Source organism: Aedes albopictus, chromosome 3, assembly GCF_035046485.1.
Source record: "Aedes albopictus strain Foshan chromosome 3, AalbF5, whole genome shotgun sequence".
Lineage (NCBI taxonomy): Eukaryota > Metazoa > Arthropoda > Insecta > Diptera > Culicidae > Aedes > Aedes albopictus.
The window spans coordinates 354,999,340-355,018,921 of NC_085138.1; the positions used below are offsets into that span (position 1 = coordinate 354,999,340).

The 19,582-nt window shown below is 43.1% G+C and overlaps 1 protein-coding gene across 1 annotated transcript in view; it reads left to right on the forward strand.

Annotated features, from left to right (window-relative positions):
- Nucleotides 1–294: 294 nt before the first annotated feature.
- Nucleotides 295–19,582, forward strand: part of LOC109428974 (uncharacterized) — a 54,680-nt gene continuing 35,392 nt past the window's right edge. The window contains exon 1 of the mRNA XM_029874958.2: nucleotides 295–432. Coding sequence (XP_029730818.2) covers nucleotides 351–432 — 82 coding nt within the window. The 5' untranslated portion in view covers nucleotides 295–350. The remainder of the gene's footprint in view (nucleotides 433–19,582) is intronic.

A 19,582-nucleotide genomic window follows, 5' to 3' on the forward strand; every position in this document is an offset into this window, starting at 1 on the left:
GATCCAACGAAACCGTGAAAAACTGTGATAATTGAAAAAGTGTGAAAAAAAAACGCGGTCCCATGCCTCGCTCTGGGCTGCTGCGGGCACGTGGTATTGTTTTATGAGGGATCGTAAACAGATCAATTAGTGCGTTGATGGCAGTTAGTTGGTAATGCGAGTGACGGAAGAGTGAGTAAAGAAGATTACCTTCACATTTACAGTAAATAGCGGAATAGAGTGCATTCGAGGGCGGCAGTTGGTGGAAAAAGTTCGAGAACAGAACGACCAGATTTGGTTGCGTTGGAAATCCTGTTGACAGAAGAACAACAATTCAAGTGAAAGGAGAAGACACCACTGTAGCTGACAAAATGGAAACCCAACGGTGGAGGAGTAGCGGAAGCTGTAGCCGACTGGTGTACAAGATTGGATTGTTCCTGCTATTTGTGGAAGGTAATTAACGCCGCAGTGCGAAAATGTTTTACTCGTGGACGAAAAAGGGTCGTTAAAAGGATTTTATTTTCCCCGCACGGTATTAAGGTGAGCGATCGGATTATGATGGGACCATGGCAATGGGATTCTGTTTTCATTTTCATTAGTAGGTACGAGATGCTTGGGGTAAGAAGGAAACAACAGAACGAGGCGAGGTTCTGGTAGACAGTGCGACGGTGCGCGGGTGGGATTTAAATTTAAACTGCAAAATTGAAAGTTTTCGGCAGGTTGGATTCTTTCCTGAGGTTGCACGAGGAAGTTTCGGATTTGCATTGCCGCAAGCACGGTTTTATTTTGGCACATTTCCATTAGCGATTAGTGAAGCAGAAGCATATATAGGATGTTCGCTGTTTAAAATAATATAAACAAGTTTTCAGTTTATGAGGCATGAATAAATAATAAGTAAGAGTAACGTTATTAATCCTTTGCAAATATGTTCATTCTCATTCAATACAACAGCATATTTTTTTCGTTCTTTCTGTTCTCATTAAAGAAGAAAGAAAACAAGTAGCGCTTAATACCCTGAAACGCAAGAAAAAGTGGGATGGTAGAGGGATCCAGTGCTCCTTCTACCATCCATCTCTTTCTCGTGCTTGTTTAGAAAAATGAGTAAGAAAAAAAAGCTGGCTACTCAGATTAGCACCGTGATTAAAAGAGGAATGGTTACCCTGCTTTGTTTAGATAAAACATATTTTCTTATTCGTTTGCTTTTGTCTGCAAAACTTTTTTGTTGAGTGTGACTACATTTTGCAAACTGGACTCGAAAAAAATATCTCATTTTTTCACAAGGTTAGTTATTGTGTTATTGTGTACAAGCAGACATGGATGATTTATCTTCTTCTGAAAAAGTAGGTTGATAAGGCAAATTCTTCTAAGTCTGACGTTTCGTGATCGAACTTTCGTGAGCTTTCCATGTTCAAAATGTGGGGTTCGTGTGCGCGGGAAAGTGTGCTGATATATGTATTACTTACTGAAGTCACCCCTCCAGGAGCTTTTTCTGGAATACCATCTGGAATTCCTTTCGGTTTCTCCACAAAATTTATCCAGGACTCCTCCAGGTTTTCTTGGATTCCCAGAGAGTGTGATACTTCTGGAAGATCATTTGGGATTCCTTCAGAATAGTCATCTGGGATTCCTGAACAGGTTTCATCTATAATTTCTCCGGAAAGTCCTACCGGGATTCTTCCAGAGATTCCTTCCAGGATTTCTTGAGGAACTCTTTTGTGATTCCACCAGAAGTTTCTCCAAAGATTCCCATAGGTGCACCCTTACGGGTCATTGTTTTTCCAAAGTATTTTTTCTGAGATTATACCTGAAACCCTTTCAGGAATTTCACCAGAGTTTTCTTCCGAAATTCCTGCAACCGTTCTTCCCTAGATTGCTTTATAAATCAATGCCAGTATTCCTTCAGGAATACCTTCCGAAATTTGTCCAAGAATTCCTTTTGGACCTCTCCATGGACATCTTCTAAAAACTTCTTCCTACAAGAACTCCTTCCCGTATTCTTTCAGGAACTGCTTTCGATTGCTTCAAGAAATGCTTCCGGCACTCCTCCAAGAACCTCTTCAGGAATTCCTCCAGAAACTTCTTTCTGGATTTTAACGGAAACTTCTTCCGGGATTCTACCAAGAACTTCTTCCGGAAATTCTCGAGGAATTTCTTATGGAATTCTTTTGGGATTTCCTTCTGGGATTCCTCCGGGAACTTCTCCCGTGATTCATTCAAACACTGTACAGTGGGAAAAAATAGGTATAAAATGCGAATAAATTCAATATCTCTGCTCGGAGTGGATGGATTCGAATGAATTTTTGACACATGCTGCAAAAATCTTTATAGTTTCAGATAAGGAGGGTGTCATTCACCGCACGATGCTGGAAATCAGTGTATTGAGCTCGTTTTACCCCACTCTCTCTCTTTCTCTCTCTCACACAGCTTTTTTACCCATTGTGCACTGCTTCCAGATTTTCACCAGAAACTTCATCCAGGATTCCTCTAGGAACACTTTTCTGGATACCTCCAGGAGTTCCTGCCGGAATTCGTGCAGATTCTGCTGGCATTCCTCCGGAAGTATATTATAGAATTTTCCCCGATGTTCTCGGCATGGATATCCTCCAGGAGTTTTTGCGACATTCTTCATGGCATTACTCAAGGAGCTCTTTCTGAAGCTCTGACAGGAATTCCTTGAGAAATTCATCCAAGAATTTCTTAAGAAATGCCCCCATCAGCTTTGTAAGGCATTCACCATGGTGTGGCTTCTGGGTTCCTTTCAATAGTTTCTTTGAGATTTAATCTCAAAGAGAATGAGAATAATCTCAGATGGAGCTCTTTGCGAGGAATTACCGAAAATGTTTCTAGAGAAACTTGGAAGGAATTTCTGGAGGAATCCAGGAACTCCTGTAGGAATCTCGAAACCGCGGAAGGAATTTTTGGGGAAAATTACTAGCTCGGCTGGAAAAATGCTAATATCCATACCATTTTAAGTGTAAACAGGTTTTCGAGAATACCGACAGATTGCGTATTGTATGAGCTATAGATTTTTTGAACTAGCGGAGCTATTTTATTTTGTGTGGAATACATTTTTGTTATACACATTTTCCACAAAATGTTATATGGCACCCCTGTTGGCAGTCAGTTAAAGAATATTTCATGTTTATTCTACGCAGATTTTTAGTTTACGCCGTTTACTCAGATTTTGATAAATCCGCTTATTGGCTTTCAATCAAATCAACACTGCTTATAACAATAGGGTTTTGTAACGTAAAGTACCGACAGGATAAAAAACGTGGACTTATCCACTTTTCCGCGAGCGGTAATGGCGGCGGCGGGCATATCTAACCGGCTCGCATTTTGACGTTTCTTGGGGGAAAGTCAAAAAAGTTTCATTCTCCTTCTCACCCCTTCATCCACCGTTTGATGGCGCCAACCGATTGCGATCCCCAAGAAACGTCAAAATTCGAATCGGTTATCTGTGCCTGCCACCGCCATTACCGCTCGCGGATAATTGGATTGACTTACTTATATTTCATATAAGGGCTGCAAAACGGTGAGTCGATAAGGAGAGCGTCCAATATAGCTCTGGTCCTCACGAGTTCCTGCCTATCTCATGCTTCCACGGGTCAAGCGATGACAAAGACCGCCAGCTAAGAGTTGTGTGCTTATCTGGTAGTGCAGCCTGGGCACTGTTGTCCTTCTGACTTCAGCTAGATTGAGGAGGTACGATTCGAGCGTCTGTTCACCAAGGAGGTGCGGCTCAAACAACGTCTGTTCTGGCATCCAGTGGCTGAGTAAGAAACGCTGCACCACGCCCAGCTAGATCCAAGGTGGTAGCCCCATCAGCGTGGTCGTCCCAGTGTTGGTTGGGACGTTAAACAGAACTGGCACGATGGCCCTCCGGAGTGTTGGCGTAGGCCCAATAAGCCACCAGTAAAAATCCCCATTGCGAATAACATAGGAGAAAATACGACTCGATACAATCGGCAAAGACCCACGCGACGAAATAAGGACTACGATTGGAAACTTGGAACATGGAATTGCAAGTCACTAGGTTTCGCAGGATGTGACAGGATAATCTACGACGAACTACATCCCCGCAACTTCGACATCGTGGCGTTGCAGGAACTTTGTTGGACTGGACAGAAAGTGTGGAAAAGCGGGCATCGAGCGGCTAACTTCTATCAAAGCTGTGGCACCACCAATGAACTGGGAACAGGATTTATAGTGTTGGTCAAGATGCGACAACGTGTGATCAGGTGGCAGCCGATCAACGCAAGGATGTGCATGTTGAGAGTTAAGGGCCGTTTCTTCAACTACAGCATCATCGACGTCCACTGCCCACACGAAGGGAGACCCGATGACGAGAAAGAAGCGTTCTACGCGCAGTTAGAGCAAACATACGATGGTTGCTCACCGCGTGACGTGAAAATCGTTGTCGGCGACATGAACGCGCAGGTAGGAAGGGAGGAAATGTACAGACCGGTAATCGGGCGAAACAGCCTGCACGCCGTATCGATTGATAACGGCCAGCGATGCGTAAACTTTGCCGCCTCCCGTGGGATGGTAGTCCGAAGCACCTTCTTCCCCCGCAAAGATATCCACAAAGCCACCTGGAGATCACCCGACCATCAAACAGAAAACCAAATCGACCACGTTCTAATCGACGGTAAATTCTTCTCAGATAACCAACGTCCGCATATACCGCAGTGCGAATATAGATTCGGATCACTACTTAGTCGCTGTATGCATGCGCTCAAAACTTTCGACAGTTATCACCAGGCAGACAATTAAACGTTCCATAATAAACACAAAATTTCCCATAAATAATTCCAAAAGTCCCAGTGAAGAAACAGGGGTGGAAGCAGTAATAAATAACAAAAGTTCCATAAACAAATAGAAAAATGCATAAATAAATCAAAACTTTCCATAAATAATTGATTTTTAAGCAATTAAAAACGTCAAAAATGCAATGAATTAATCAACTGTTGCAATAAAAAAAGCCAATTTTCCCACCAAATAACTTCGAATTTTCCATAAATAAATCCGATTTTTCCATAATAAATTAGAAAATTCACAATAAAAAAATATCGAAAAAGCAATAAAAAATTAAAAAAATGCAATAAAAAATGACGAAATTACCCATGAAAAACAAATGCAGGAAAGTATGAGACAGTGAAATGCTGAATCGCACTTATATGACTGAAACGACTAAAAAGCTTGCGTAACTATGATTGCAATTTACCGAGCAATTGCTTGCTGTCCGAACTCGCTATCGCTCGTCGGACCTAAAAAAGGGATAACATCTATGTTTGCATTATATCGCGCAAATTCTTGGATCTGTGGTTTGCCTAGAACCGAAACGATGCAGTTGCGGTGCATCGGATATCGGAAACTTCGGCGGCCTTCTGCCGCCTCAGTTCCTCAATCCTCTATGCGGCTTCGCCGCATAGTCTATGTATTTTTTTTGGCTTAAAATGCATTTACGTTTATTGCTCGTTTTTTGACATTTATTGATAATTTAGTTTTCCGTTTATTGCACTTTTTGAATTATTTATTGCTTTTTAGATATTTTTTTATTGCTATTTTTCAAATTTATTATGGAAAAATCGGATTTATTTATGGAAAATTCGAAGTTTTTTGGTGGGAAAATTGGCTTTTTTTATTGCAACAGTTGAATTATTCATTGCATTTTTGACGTTTTTAATTGCTCAAAAATCAATTATTTATGGAAACTTTTGATTTATTTATGCATTTTTCTATTTGTTTATGGAACTTTTGTTATTTATTACTGCTTACACCCCTGCTTCTTCACTGGGACTTTAGGAATTATTTATGACGAATGATCACTTTCTTATGAGTCGTTTATATTTTAGCCGTTATCACCACGCGTCGAAGTCGAACGCCGCGGCTCAACATCGAGCAACTTCGTAACGTAGAAGTGGCTCAAGACTACGCGCAGCAGTTAGCAGTGGCCCTACCAACGGAAGAGCAGCTTGGCGCAGCTACACTTGAAGATGGCTGGAGGGACATCCGATCCGCCATAGGTAGTACCTCGGCTACAGCACTAGGCTTCGCGACTCCGAATCACAGAAACGACTGGTACGACGGCGAATGTGAACAAAGCAAAGCAAAGCAAAGATAACCGTACACATCGTAGTTGCTACTCCGTGATTGACCAGAACAATCGAAGTTGCACAGAGAGCCAATGAATGTGAAAGCTTGGGACTAGCTAACCATTCTCAATGTGCACAATTCGAGAGTTCAGCTATTTAAAGTCAATAACGGCGCTGGCCACGTCCTTACGGTCATCAGGAAAGGAAAGGAATGTTAGTTCGACAACCGTTGCTACTAGAAACCGTGGAATCCACAGCATCCCCACAGTTGTCACGGGAAGGAATGGTGGTTAGTAGGGTAGGGTAAGGTGTGGATCTAGGAGCCACCTCTGTTAGGTGATATGATCCACTAGTTATATGGAAATACACGTCGCGGTCTTCATCACGATTATGATTTATTTGATCACGATGACCACTGATCCCGGATTTCGTGCTCGCGTTTCCATCGCCCTACCGTGGAAACCGACTGATCTACGATTATTGTAGCGCGATTCTGAACCCGGATTTTTCACTCGCACTTCCATCGCCCTACCGAGAAAACCGACTGACCAACGAATATTGTAGCGCGATTCTGATCCCGGATTTTTCACTCGCACCCCCATCACTCTTACCTGAAAATTGTCTGCCATTCGAAAATTCTCAAGCTAATCTGATTCCGCATTCCACACTCGCGCTTGCATGGCTCTACCGAGAAAACCGACTGACCAACGAATATTGTAGCGCGATTCTGAACCCGGATTTTTCACTCGCACTTCCATCGCCCTATCGAGAAAACCGACTGACCCTGGTACGACGGCGAGTGTGAACAGTTGAAAAACGAGAAGAATGCAGCATGGGCGAGAATGCTGCAACACCGTACGAGAGCGAATGAGACACGTTACAAACAAGCGCGGAACAGGCAGAACTCAGTCTTCCGGATGAAGAAGCGCCAGCAGGAAGAACGAGATCGCGAAGCGATGGAAGAGCTGTACCGCGCTAAGGACACACGAAAGTTCTACGAGAATCTGAATCGCTCGCGCAGAGGCTTTGTGCCACAAGCCGACATGTGCCGAGATAATCACGGGAATGTTCTCACGAGCGAGCGTGAGGTGGTCGAGAGGTGGCGGCAGCATTACGATGAGTACCTCAATGGCGACGTTGCAAGTACCGAAGGTGGCGTGGTTACAGATCTAGGAGTATGTGCACAGGACGAAAGACTTCCGGCCCCTGACCTTCAAGAGATTGAGGAGGAGGTTGGCCGGTTGAAAAACAACAAAGCCGCTGGAGCAGATCAACTACCAAGCGAGCTTCTAAAATACGGTGAAGAAGCACTGGTGAGAGCACTACACTGGGTCATTACCAAGATTTGGGAGGAGGAAGTATTACCGGAGGAATGGATGGAAGGTATCGTTTGTCCCATCTACAAAAAGGGCGACAAGTTGGATTGCGGGAACTACCGCGCGATCACACTACTGAGCGCTGCCTACAAGATACTCTCTCAAATTTTATGCCGCCGTCTATCACCGATTGCAAGAGAGTTCGTGGGGCAATATCAGGCTGGATTCATGGGTGAACGCGCTACAACGGACCAGATGTTCGCCATTCACCAGATGTTGCAGAAATGCCGCGAATACAACGTGCCCACACATCACTTGTTCATCGATTTCAAATCGGCGTATGATACAATCGATCGAGAACAGCTATGGCAAATTATGCACGAATACGGATTCCCGGATAAACTGATACGATTGATCAAGGCGACGATGGATCGAGTGATGTAGTTCGAGTATCAGGGACACTCTCGAGTCCCTTCGAATCTCGCAGAGGGTTACGGCAAGGTTATGGTCTTTTGTGCTTGCTGTTCAACATTGCTTTAGAGGGTGTAATTAGGAGAGTGGGGATAAACACGAGTGGAACGATTTTCACGAAGTCCGATCAGCTGCTTGGTTTCGCTGATGATATTGTTATTATAGCTCGTAAATTTGAGACGATGGCGGAAACGTACTTCCGACTAAAGAGTGAAGCCAGGCGAATCAAATACAGACAACCAGGAGTCGCATAAGAAACCACGTTGTACATCGTAAAAAGTACTATTTTAAGTGACTATCGCATATATGTAGGCTGACTGACAAATTTCATCGCATTGATGTTATTTTTTGAATTTATTACGATGTATCAGGTAAAGTCATATAAGAATACAGATAAGCTTTCATAAGGTATGAGCATATCGTAGTAGATGATATTCTGATGTTTTATTGCGATGAACTTTACTTACTCGTAACGGGTGGTCACTAAATAACGGGAATGCTTTTAGCAGCTGATTAAAAACAATAGAAGCGTCCATAGAGTAAACATTTTTTAGACAAAACCATCGTCTATCTATCCACAAAGTCAGCGTATTTTTTATTTTGTGTCAACTTATTTTGTTCTGCAGAAAACGACATTGAAACAGAAAGCACTACCAAAACGCCTTGGACGGCTCTACTGATTGCTCAAAACAACCGTAAAAAAAAGTTAATAGTAAACCATTATAAAACTAGAACCAGCCCGGTTTTGAATGAATTCCACATTTCGGCATCCCAAGAAACAGATCCTGAAGGAAATAGAGGAAAACTAGCAAAACCAATAAGCATGATATCATTTCACATAATAAAATCTTCTTTTGTGACATGGGCTGGATAAATCAATAGAATGTCTTGTTAAATAACAAATATTTACATCAAATCACATTTACACATTGAACAACATGTAAATGGTTCGTTATAAAAAAAAAATAGCACAAAAAAAGTTCAACAATGAACCGCAGTGCACAAATTACATCGACACGTTTTGGTGATACAGAAAAATAACATTTTTTGGAAATTTCTATAAATGTCATTTACGGGAAAAGGCTACAACCAAAGCAAAAAAAAAAACAAGTCAGTATCCCCATTTTTTCTTATTACTGTTTGAGTGTGTAGATGCTAAAGGTAGCTGAGAAACCATTTATTTTGACCAACGATTTCACAGACGCAGAAAATGCGTGAAAGTAAACTCTGAAAAGTCGTACAAAGCAGTTCAACTTTCTTAAATTTTATATTTTCCATGGACGTACATTGTTAAACCTTTATGATAGTTAAATTCAGATTGCCATTTTTAAAGATCATATATTTTTAAGAGCACATTCAAAGCATTCCCGTTATTTAGTGACCACCCGTTAAAAGCGTGCGAGCGAGCTCGCAAAGTGTCAAATGAATTCGCATAATTGCGTACTGCGATGATTATACGATTTCGCTTGGTACTTTTCTTGTTGTATGGATGAAATAGCATAAAAGTACAAATAAACTCGTTGAAGTGTGCATATAAACTCGCATAAGCTAAAAGCGTTTATGTTGGCATTACGCGATTTGATATGTGATAACAATTAAAGAGTTTCTGTTGCAGTGCCAAAAAGCTTCAAGAAAGTGAACAGCCATAATTATGGTTGCAAAGTCATCATTATTTGTTTTGTTGGCTTGATAATCAACAATGGGAGGTGCTAGCCAAAGAGGGGCAGTGAAAACTTTATGGGAAATCATTTTTGGCCTGCCAAACACGCACAGCAAAAGTGAACTCAGTGCATTCCAACAAACACTGAGGTGAGTTAGAATATCATGATAATTAATCAGCTTGTTTCATAAGAAGCGTTTGGTGTTGTGTGTGAAGTGTGGCTCGACAATCCAGAGGTCATTAGTTCGATATCGAGCTGACAGAATTGTTTTTTTTTTTAATATTATTAAATCGCATAAGATGCTAAATTGCGTCGCAATAGTGCATGCGTTGCATCGCATCGCTTCCAGTGATATACCAATGTAACGGAAAAAAAGTTTTGCGAAACACTACAAATGCATTGTGCTCCCGATGGGTACCACAATGTAGACAACTGCTAAAAGAACCCTACAAATGCGCATTTTATTATCCGCATCGAGCCCCATATTTTGAAGCTAGTGGGATACGAAAAGTAAAATATAACGAATACATTGGAACCTTACAAATGCACAACGCCCCACGTTGGGCGCCAATGTTCAGCCAATGTTACGGAATAAATTGGAGCCTTACAAATGTACATTATAGTGCCACTTATATAGCCAAAATACCAATTTTGTGGTATTTATGGATAGTTTTAGGTTCATGTATTGATAGTTTTCGAATGATTTAGTGTTTCTTTCGATATTTTGAGTCTGTGGAAAGTTCTTTGAGTGTTAAAGTAATTTTTGTGATTATTGAGAATTTAGGAGATATTGAGCTTTGGGAAATATTGAATTTGTGTAGTGTGACATTATATTTTGTTGTAAATCTATTACGTTGGAAATTTTCGTTGAATTTAAGCTTCTTTTTTATATATTCCTTTTTTTGTATTTATAATATTTTGGTAAAATGGCTCTTAGACTCCCTTATGCGGACCATTTGATAAATGAGGAAGTGGATTATGAGTTAACGATTCGGGGAAAAGGTGAAGAGACGAATAATGATGTTGAGGCGAAATATCGGATGTTGAGGTATTTGTTTAAGGAGGATGAAAAGGAAGGAAGGGTATATGAGTCGCCGTTTACTATTGACCAGGAGTACGATATAATTTGCTCTAGGGTTGGAGAGTTGAGGAATAAGTTGGCAAATGGTTTGGATGACAGAACGTTTTCTCGGTTGAAGCATTATTATGGCAGAGTCTATAGAATAATGACTAAGGATGCTGATTCTGAGCGGATGCGGAAAGAGTTACTGCAGGATATTCGGGTGGAGTTAAACAAATTCGAAGGTAGAAAGGAACAAGAGAAGCGACCAGACCCTTTCAACTTCGAAGGGGATGGAAAGTCCAGTAGGAATGGTGCAAAACCAAAGGGACAGGTTGAGCCAAATTTGAATCAGGATTCGAGGACAGAGGCACCAGTAGAAGCTAACGGACTACAGGTACAGCCTAGCGAGAGGGAGAGAGCTTTAGAAGCGCAGGTCAAGGAGTTACAACAGAAAGTGGAGATGCTTTTGAGTCAATCTGAGGGGGCCAAAGGTGGAAACGGAGATAGTGGTTCGGAGAACGGAAACTTGGCAGGCAGACATGGAAGTAGCGAACGATATGCGGGATCTGAAAGCAGCGGTAAATACGCGAATCGACAGGGGAAAACTGAGGCGACAACAAGGCAGTCCCCAAGCAGCCATAGCTCGAGGCAAAAAGAACTAGATAGGAACGTAGCTCTCGGAAATGAAGTGAATGACAGGGACAGACAAAAGCTTGAAAGGTGCGGTTACTATCAACAAGATGACAGGAATCCAGGAATAACAGATGATCGGGTTATGCAGAGGGAGAATCGTTTTTCCCAAGGAAACGAAAGAAATGGGAGTTGGGACAGGCAGCGTAATCGGTTAGATAGTTACAGGACCCGTGATGAGCGAGCGATGCGTCGAAGCGATGGAACTTTCTTCGTCGGGAACAGACAGCTTCAGCGGGAACGGGAACAAGAACAGTATAGAATGAGAGAACCGTGGAGAGATGATATAACACACGATACAGAAGCGGATATGGGTAGAAACGAGTATCGGGATCAGCGAAGAAGTGAGAGGATGCGTAATGAACGGTGGGGAAATCCGTACGATGGGAATCAGTCCGACAGATCGTGGAGACAGCAGCGAGGCGGGTATAGAGAGGCCGATCAGCGTCGTTCGGGAGAGAATGCAACACGACATTGGAATCGTCGATCAGACGAGTCTCCGAGACCGTTCGCTGGGGGAGAACCGCAGATGGTATTCAGCTCGGATGAATTTTCGGAAGATGAGAGAAGGTGGAACAGGAGAGAACAGGAGCCGGTGCGTAACGTTAGAAGAATCAACGAAGCTGAGATTCGGGACGCAGACCGTAGGATGGAGAAGTGGCACGTGAGCTTCAGTGGCGATGCGCGAAGCAGGTCTCTAGAGGATTTCCTGCTAAAGGTTCGTCGGCTTGCGAAAATGGATAGGATCGCCGAAGACGTCCTCATGCAGAGGATACACACCATTCTGCGAGGAGAGGCGTACGACTGGTACCTGTGTTACGCTGACGAGTTCAACGATTGGAAGCAGTTTGAGGAGAGGATCCGGTATATGTATGGTAACCCAAATAAGGATCAAGGGAATCGCCAGAAGATTTATGAAAGGAAGCAGAGTCGAAATGAAACGTTTCTAAGTTTTAAAATGGAAATTGAGCGGCTTAACAAACTGCTTAGCACTCCCTTAGATCCACAGCGAATCTTTGAAGTTATTTGGGATAACATGCGGCCCCATTACCGATCAAAATTGGCCTGTAAAACTGTGGACAGTTTACGTAAACTGGAGTACTACGCGTATAGAATCGATGCTAACGATCCGGTTTTTAGAAATGCTCGAGAGGGACCGTCTAGAGCAAATGCAGTCCATAATATTGAGGTGGATCAAAAGGAGGACGAATCATATAGCTCAGAGTCAGAATCGGAAAACGTGAATGCCATAGGAGGCAAGTTCGATAGAGACAGGAGATACAGGGATCAGCGGACAGGTGGTGTTAGTGGCAGAAGTCAGGAAGCAAAGAATCGAGAATCTTCCGGTTCGTCGCAACTACCGTTGTGCTGGAACTGCAGGAAAAACGGTCATTTGTGGCGAAATTGTCCAGAAGAAAAAAGGCTGTTCTGCTATCTGTGTGGCGCGCAGGGTAAGACGGTAACAACTTGCGAAAACCATGCTGGAGATGGTAGAGCGCAGGCTAAGGAGAACTCGGGAAACTAAGTCAGGAATGCCAGGTAGGGAGCGACAGCATTCCGGTTTCGAGAGTTCCCATAGATGCAGACGTGACTCCGTTCGTAGATCCCTATCAGGATGTGTGTGAGGTAAAGATTCATACGGACATGTGCCCGCACGTGGCCGTCAAAATCTTCAATAAGGACTTCGACGCGCTGTTAGATTCAGGCGCGAGTGTAAGCGTCACGAGTTTGGCAGGTATAGCAGAGGAAAACGGCCTGACGGTGCACCAAAGTCCGATTAAGATTGTGACGGCGGATAAAACCGTGCATAGAAGTTTGGGGTATGTGAATTTACCGATGGAATTTCGCGGTATAACGAAGGTTATCCCTACATTGATAGTGCCGCAGGTGGCTAGGAGCTTGATATTAGGTTACAATTTCTGGAAAACCTTCGGGATTCAACCAATGATCAAAGGAACGGATGGGTTCGAGCAGGTAGCAACGGTAGAGATCAGGCCCGACTCCAGTGCAATCGGCGGCCAGCCAGTTCTTCCGATTGAGACTTTGCCGATGATTAAAGCAGCCGATCCAGACGAAACGTTGGATATTCCGGCTCTGGAGTTGCCAGAACCTTCGACAGCAACCCCGGAGACCATTGAAACCGAGCATGACCTAACGCAAGAACAGAGAAAGGAGTTGGCAGCAGCTATCAAGGCGTTTCCGTGTACAACGGAGAATCGACTGGGAAGGACGTCAGTGATCCAGCACGAGATCGTTTTGAATGAGGAGGCAAAACCGAGGCGTCAGCCACTGTACCGGTGCTCACCGGCTATTCAAGCAGAGATGGACGCGGAGCTTGAGCGATATAGGAGAATGGACGCCATAGAAGAATGCGCCAGTGAGTGGGCTAGTGCACTAGTTCCCGTTCGGAAATCTAACGGGAAACTACGTGTTTGCCTAGATTCCCGAAGAATAAACGCTCTCACTAAGAAGGACTCTTACCCAATGAGGAATATGGGAGAAATATTCCATCGCTTGGGTAAGGCGAAGTACTATTCAGTGGTGGATCTGAAAGATGCTTATTTTCAGATCCCTCTGAAGGAGGACTGCAGAGACTTCACGGCATTCAGGACACCCAAGGGCTTGTACCGTTTCAAGGTGTGTCCCTTCGGATTGACAAACGCACCCTTCACGATGTGTCGACTTATGGATAAAGTCATAGGGTTCGACCTCGAACCCTATGTATTTGTATACTTAGACGACATTGTGATCGCCACAAGGTCGTTTAGTGAGCATGTCCGTTTACTTCGTATCGTAGGCGAGAGGTTGGCCAAAGCGAATTTGACTATATCATTGGACAAAAGTCGGTTCTGCCGGAAGAAAGTGTCCTATCTGGGGTACCTGCTGACGGACGAAGGCGTTTCGATCGATAATGCACGAATTGCTCCTATTTTGGACTATGCTCGACCGAAAAATGTTAAGGACGTGAGACGATTGTTGGGACTAGCTGGCTTCTATCAACGTTTCATCGGAGATTACAGTCGAATAGTAGCGCCGATGTCAGACCTTCTGAAGAAGTCAAAACAGAAGTTTGTCTGGACAGAGGCGGCTGAAACTGCGTTTGGAGACTTGAAAGCGGCGTTGATAGCAGCACCGATCCTTGGGAACCCAGATTTCACCCAGCCGTTCTGCATAGAGTCGGATGCGTCAGACCTTGCCGTGGGAGCCGCGTTGATTCAACAGCAAGAAGGCCAGTCTCGAGTAATCGCTTATTTCAGTAAGAAATTGAGCAGCACACAGCGAAAGTACTCCAGTGTAGAGAAAGAGTGCCTTGGGGTGCTGCTGGCGATTCAGCATTTCCGCCATTTCGTAGAAGGCACCCGTTTCCGCGTAGTAACGGATGCGCGTAGTCTCTTATGGCTTTTCACGATCGGCGTAGAATCCGGCAATGCAAAACTGTTGAGGTGGGCCCTGAAGATCCAGTCATATGACATTGAGCTGGAGTATAGGAAGGGTAAAAATAATATTGTGGCAGATTGTCTATCGAGGTCGGTGGAGACGATACTGGCAGTTGGAGTAGACGAAGAATACCAGAAACTAGCGTCCAAGATCGAAGATAGTCCCACAGAATACTGTAATTTTCGTGTGGTTGATGGAGAGATCTTGCGATACTGTAAATCGGCAGATACGATCGAGGACGGACGTTTCCGGTGGAAGAAATATCCTCCGAAAGCGGAGCGGGCGGAAATCGTCCGGAAAATTCACGAGGAAGCGCATCTAGGTCCAGAAAAGACACTAGCGGCGGTTCGCCAGAGGTTTTGGTGGCCAAAAATGGGAATTCAGGTAAAGCGGCAGTGTCAAGCGTGTATGAGGTGCCAAACAAGCAAAGCGTCCAACCAGAATACAACGCCACCGATGATGGAGCAGAAGAAGGTTGTAGAGCATCCGTGGCAGTTCTTGGCCATGGACTACGTCGGTCCGTTACCATCATCTGGAAAGGGGAGAGTAACCTGCTTGTTGGTAGTAACTGACCTTTTCAGCAAGTTTGTCATGGTCCAGCCTTACAGAGAAGCGACGGCTGAGACGCTTACTCACTTCGTTGAAAATTCGATTTTTCTGCTGTTTGGAGTTCCTGAAGTGGTGTTAACCGACAACGGAACCCAGTTCGCATCAAAGACGTTTGGAGACTTGCTAGAACGATACCATGTGTCGCATTGGAAAACTCCGAATTACCACCCTCAGGTGAACGACTCTGAAAGGGTTAACAGAGTAATCACCACCGCTATCCGTGCCACCATTAAGACCAACCACAAAGAATGGGCAAACAATCTGCAGCGGATTGCGAACGCCATTCGAAATACGGTCCACAGTACTACAAAGTATTCTCCATATTTCCTTGTGTTCGGAAGGAACCAAGTCTCCGATGGCAGGGAGTATCGGCAGATGCGCGACACGAATGCAGCTGACCATGCCGACCTTAAATCGGAGGAGAAGGAGAAGCTACTTCAAGAAGTGCGGGATAATCTCAAAGCTGCTTATCAGAAACATTCGTCGTATTACAACTTGAGATCCAATGCCAATTGTCCAACTTATTCGGTAGGAGAATCGGTGTTGAAGAAGAACACCATACTTTCGGACAAAGGGAAGGGCGTGTCGGCTAAGCTGGCTCCAAAGTATATACCAGCGGTTGTCAAGCGAGTAGTTGGTAGTCATTGCTACGATTTAGAGGGTTTGGATGGAAAAAGACTTGGCATTTTCCATTGCAAGTTTCTCAAGAAGCTTGCCAAGCCAAACCCTCCATAATTTGACTGGAATTGTTTTAAAGCTATGTAACTGTCTTGGGCAGCAACGAAGAACCAGTGCTTTGCCTGGTCTCGCAAAAATACTTGAAGAGAGCTTTTCTTTTCCAGCTATGAACTCTTGGGTACGCCCAAGAGTTACGATTACTCCGTTGAGCAGTGCTCCGGGTAACGAAAATACTAGTTCGCCACTGCAAAGCTTAGCGCTGATCCTCGGATCAGCTGCTGCCCCTACAAAACCTTTCACTTACTAGGGGCATCCTTGGACTGTTCAACAGTCCAAGAAGAAGCTTTGTAGTGAGCTGAAGAAAGGAATTGGTTCATTCAAAGTAGATCCATCAAGTAGAAGAAGTTGTGCTATACGCGATCCCCTCGACCAGAAGTCAGAGAGAGCCCTGGAAGAATTCCCGGGCGATGATCTCGTAAACAGAAGCTCAGAGCCGTTGGGTGATGACGAGCAGTACCATTCATGGGAAGTCAAAATCGCGAGCCTGATATTGGGGATTGTCAGATGATGACCGAAAATCAAGACTCAGAAGTTTCTCATTGAAGAATACGATGTTGAGCAACCCGAGTCAATCGAGCGATAGCAACAACATCTTCAAAAACTGGCTCTTACTTGAAAGGATCGATGTACTGCCCGAATGTGGGAAAGGTGAGGTCAAACCTCAAGGTCAATTAAAATATTCATTTATAAGACGTGGGAATTTCCCGAAATTTGTGAATAATATTAGTTTTGTAGTTCACAAAGGTAGTCTTAAAGTTAAATTAGTACTTAAAATTATTTCTTTATTTAAAACATGTAAATAAAAATCGCTTAGATGTAATTATATTATTAGCCGCATTAGTCCATTCCACGTCAATGTCCGTCCGTCTCGTGTACCTAAAAACAAATACAAAGCATTAAAATCTAATAAATAAGTAATAAAAAGTTGGAGCAATATTTTCCCTCTCGGTCATCCTAAACCACCTCCATTCGGCCGGCCAAGGGTCTTCAAAGCAGGTCGTCCATCGATTCGTCATCCAGTCCTGTATAAATCCTGTGCGCCGTGCCTCCGTCAGTCGTCCGTTATCGCCTCCGTCGTCAACTCGATTTTCGTCGTATGCGAACTTAAACCACAAATAAACAAAGAAAACATGATTACTTACTGTTCAATAGACACTTCCTTTAGTTTTTCCAATAGTTTGAGCCGTTTCCCGTCCGTATTTTGCTGCAAAATTACCTAAAAACTTTCACAAATTTCCGTCGCACTGCACTTTTCAATGTTTACATTTTACTTTGACGTTTCTCTGAGTAAGTGGGTGTTTCAGTATATGAGTGTCGTGAGTGTCCGAAGAGAATTTTCTCTGAGTGACGTAATAGAGTTGGTCTTGTGTATTTCTCATTTATTAATGTTTCGTGAGAGCCGGGGTAGAGCATCGGCATTTGGAGCATTTTTGAATGTTTGTTTGGGAGAATTATGGGGAGAATTTACGTTGCATACTCATGTATTGACGAGAGCTGGGGGGTACCCTGGTGTGTCAATACGTGTTGTGTGTAGATGATTGTGGTTGTATTGCGTTTCATCATACACAGAGACGCAAATCCAAGTAGCAGGCTTGGAGGGTTTCTGTGAGATGAAACAGTTGCGGAGAATTCAGATGCGGAGCGTAGTACCAGCGATGAGGATTGGTGTGCTTCGAGTCTGGATGATCCTGTTTATTGATGTTATGTGCGGTTGTATCGGAGAGAGGCAGTTAATCGACAGCAAGGTTCGATGTTTGTTTCTCTTCATGTGTACCTGTTATATGTAAGTTTACGTTCATTGAGATGTTCGAGAAACGATCTCAATGGTGTGTTGTTATGGTTGGCTTCTGCTGAGACTGTGAGGTGTCTGCAGTAATGCCGTTTTAAGATTTGTTATGGTTTGAGAATTTGTTGGTGTCTGTACTCACACTTGCCCAGAGAACGTTGAATGGCTCGTAGAAGTCTTCTTTGGCATGAACCTATATTTTGTAAATATGTTTGTATGATGTATAGAGTTATAATTTTTGAAATATTTTGAATGTGATATATGTTGAATAGGTTAGGAACCCGGATAAATATTGAAATTATGAAAATAAACTAAACTTATAAGGGATTGAAGTAGCAAGAAAAAACGAATTTGTACATAATATTCACATGGCAAAATTTACCACTACGAAAATTTGGTTTATGTGCTTAAACCAAATTTTCGTAAAATAGCCCTGGTGCAATGTAGCGGTCAGGAGAATTTGTATATACTTTTGTTAGATAAGTCTGTAAATATTCGAAATAAGATAGATTGTAAGGAAATGCGATCTATCTATGATAATTTGAATTTGTAAATATCCCTTAGTTTAGGCAAACGAAAAGACATCAATTAACAAACGCTTCCCGAGGTCGAGGCCATTTGTTTTCTGGATAAGGTTTTAGATCGTAGCCAGCTGGATCGATCCATAAATCCTTTCCAGGAAATTAAATGGACTCGCCCTTAGGGAGTCTCATCCGGGCAATTTAAAATTGGGCTCGTGGTCTCCTTTCGAGGAGTGGCGCATAAGCCACTTATACTAGTGTATAAGCGTTATTATTGTTCCGTCAATGCACGTATAACGCCTCCACTTTTGTACGCATACACTGATTTCATGCATCGTGCTGCGAATGACACTCTCCTTATCTGAAATTTTAGAGATTTTTGCAGCTTGTGTTAAAAATTCATTCAAATCCATCCACTCCGAGCAGATATATTGAGTTTATTCGCATTTTATACCTATTTTTCCATATTGTGCTGCGGCTCAGTATAAAATGCTACTCCACCGGTAGCTATACCAAAGGTTACAGCCTCACCATGGTGATAGGTAACCTACTGTTCTCGAAACCCAAAAACCGTGACAGACACCGAAAATGAAGAGTAATGTAAAATTATCCAGCTCACAAAAAAAAACAAAAAATGTGGAGCGGACCTGGTGTGATGGTTGGAACATTTGACTATCACGTCGAGGACCTGGGATCGAATCCCACTCCCGACAAACTCGCCAAATGTGAGTTTTTCCTTTGGAAGGGAAGTAAAGCGTGGATCCCGAGATGAACTTAGCATATAGGGCACTGCACTGTTTTGATTTTGTATGGGATTTTGACGTTTCTTGGCCTTGTTGTTTACAAAATTTCTTCAAGAGTGAACGAGAAGGAGAGAACTTCGTGCAGTACCCTATGGCCAAAAATCTCGTTAATACAGATAAAAAAAAATCATAAAGAGTATGATATAACTAAAGAATTCAGGGATAATGGTTTCTTTGACATTCTATTTTATTATAATTTTGAAATATGCATTAGCGACCTACATTGAATCTACCTACTCACTCTACATATAAAGTAGCTTCCGTAATACATTTGTGGTATACTGCTTGTATCAAGACTGGTGCAGCCCGCGCCATATGCAAAACTAATTTTGATTTATTTTTAGATCTTTACATCAGGGCATGTGTCTTATTCTGATCAATCTCTAACTACATAGAAGAGATCTATGAT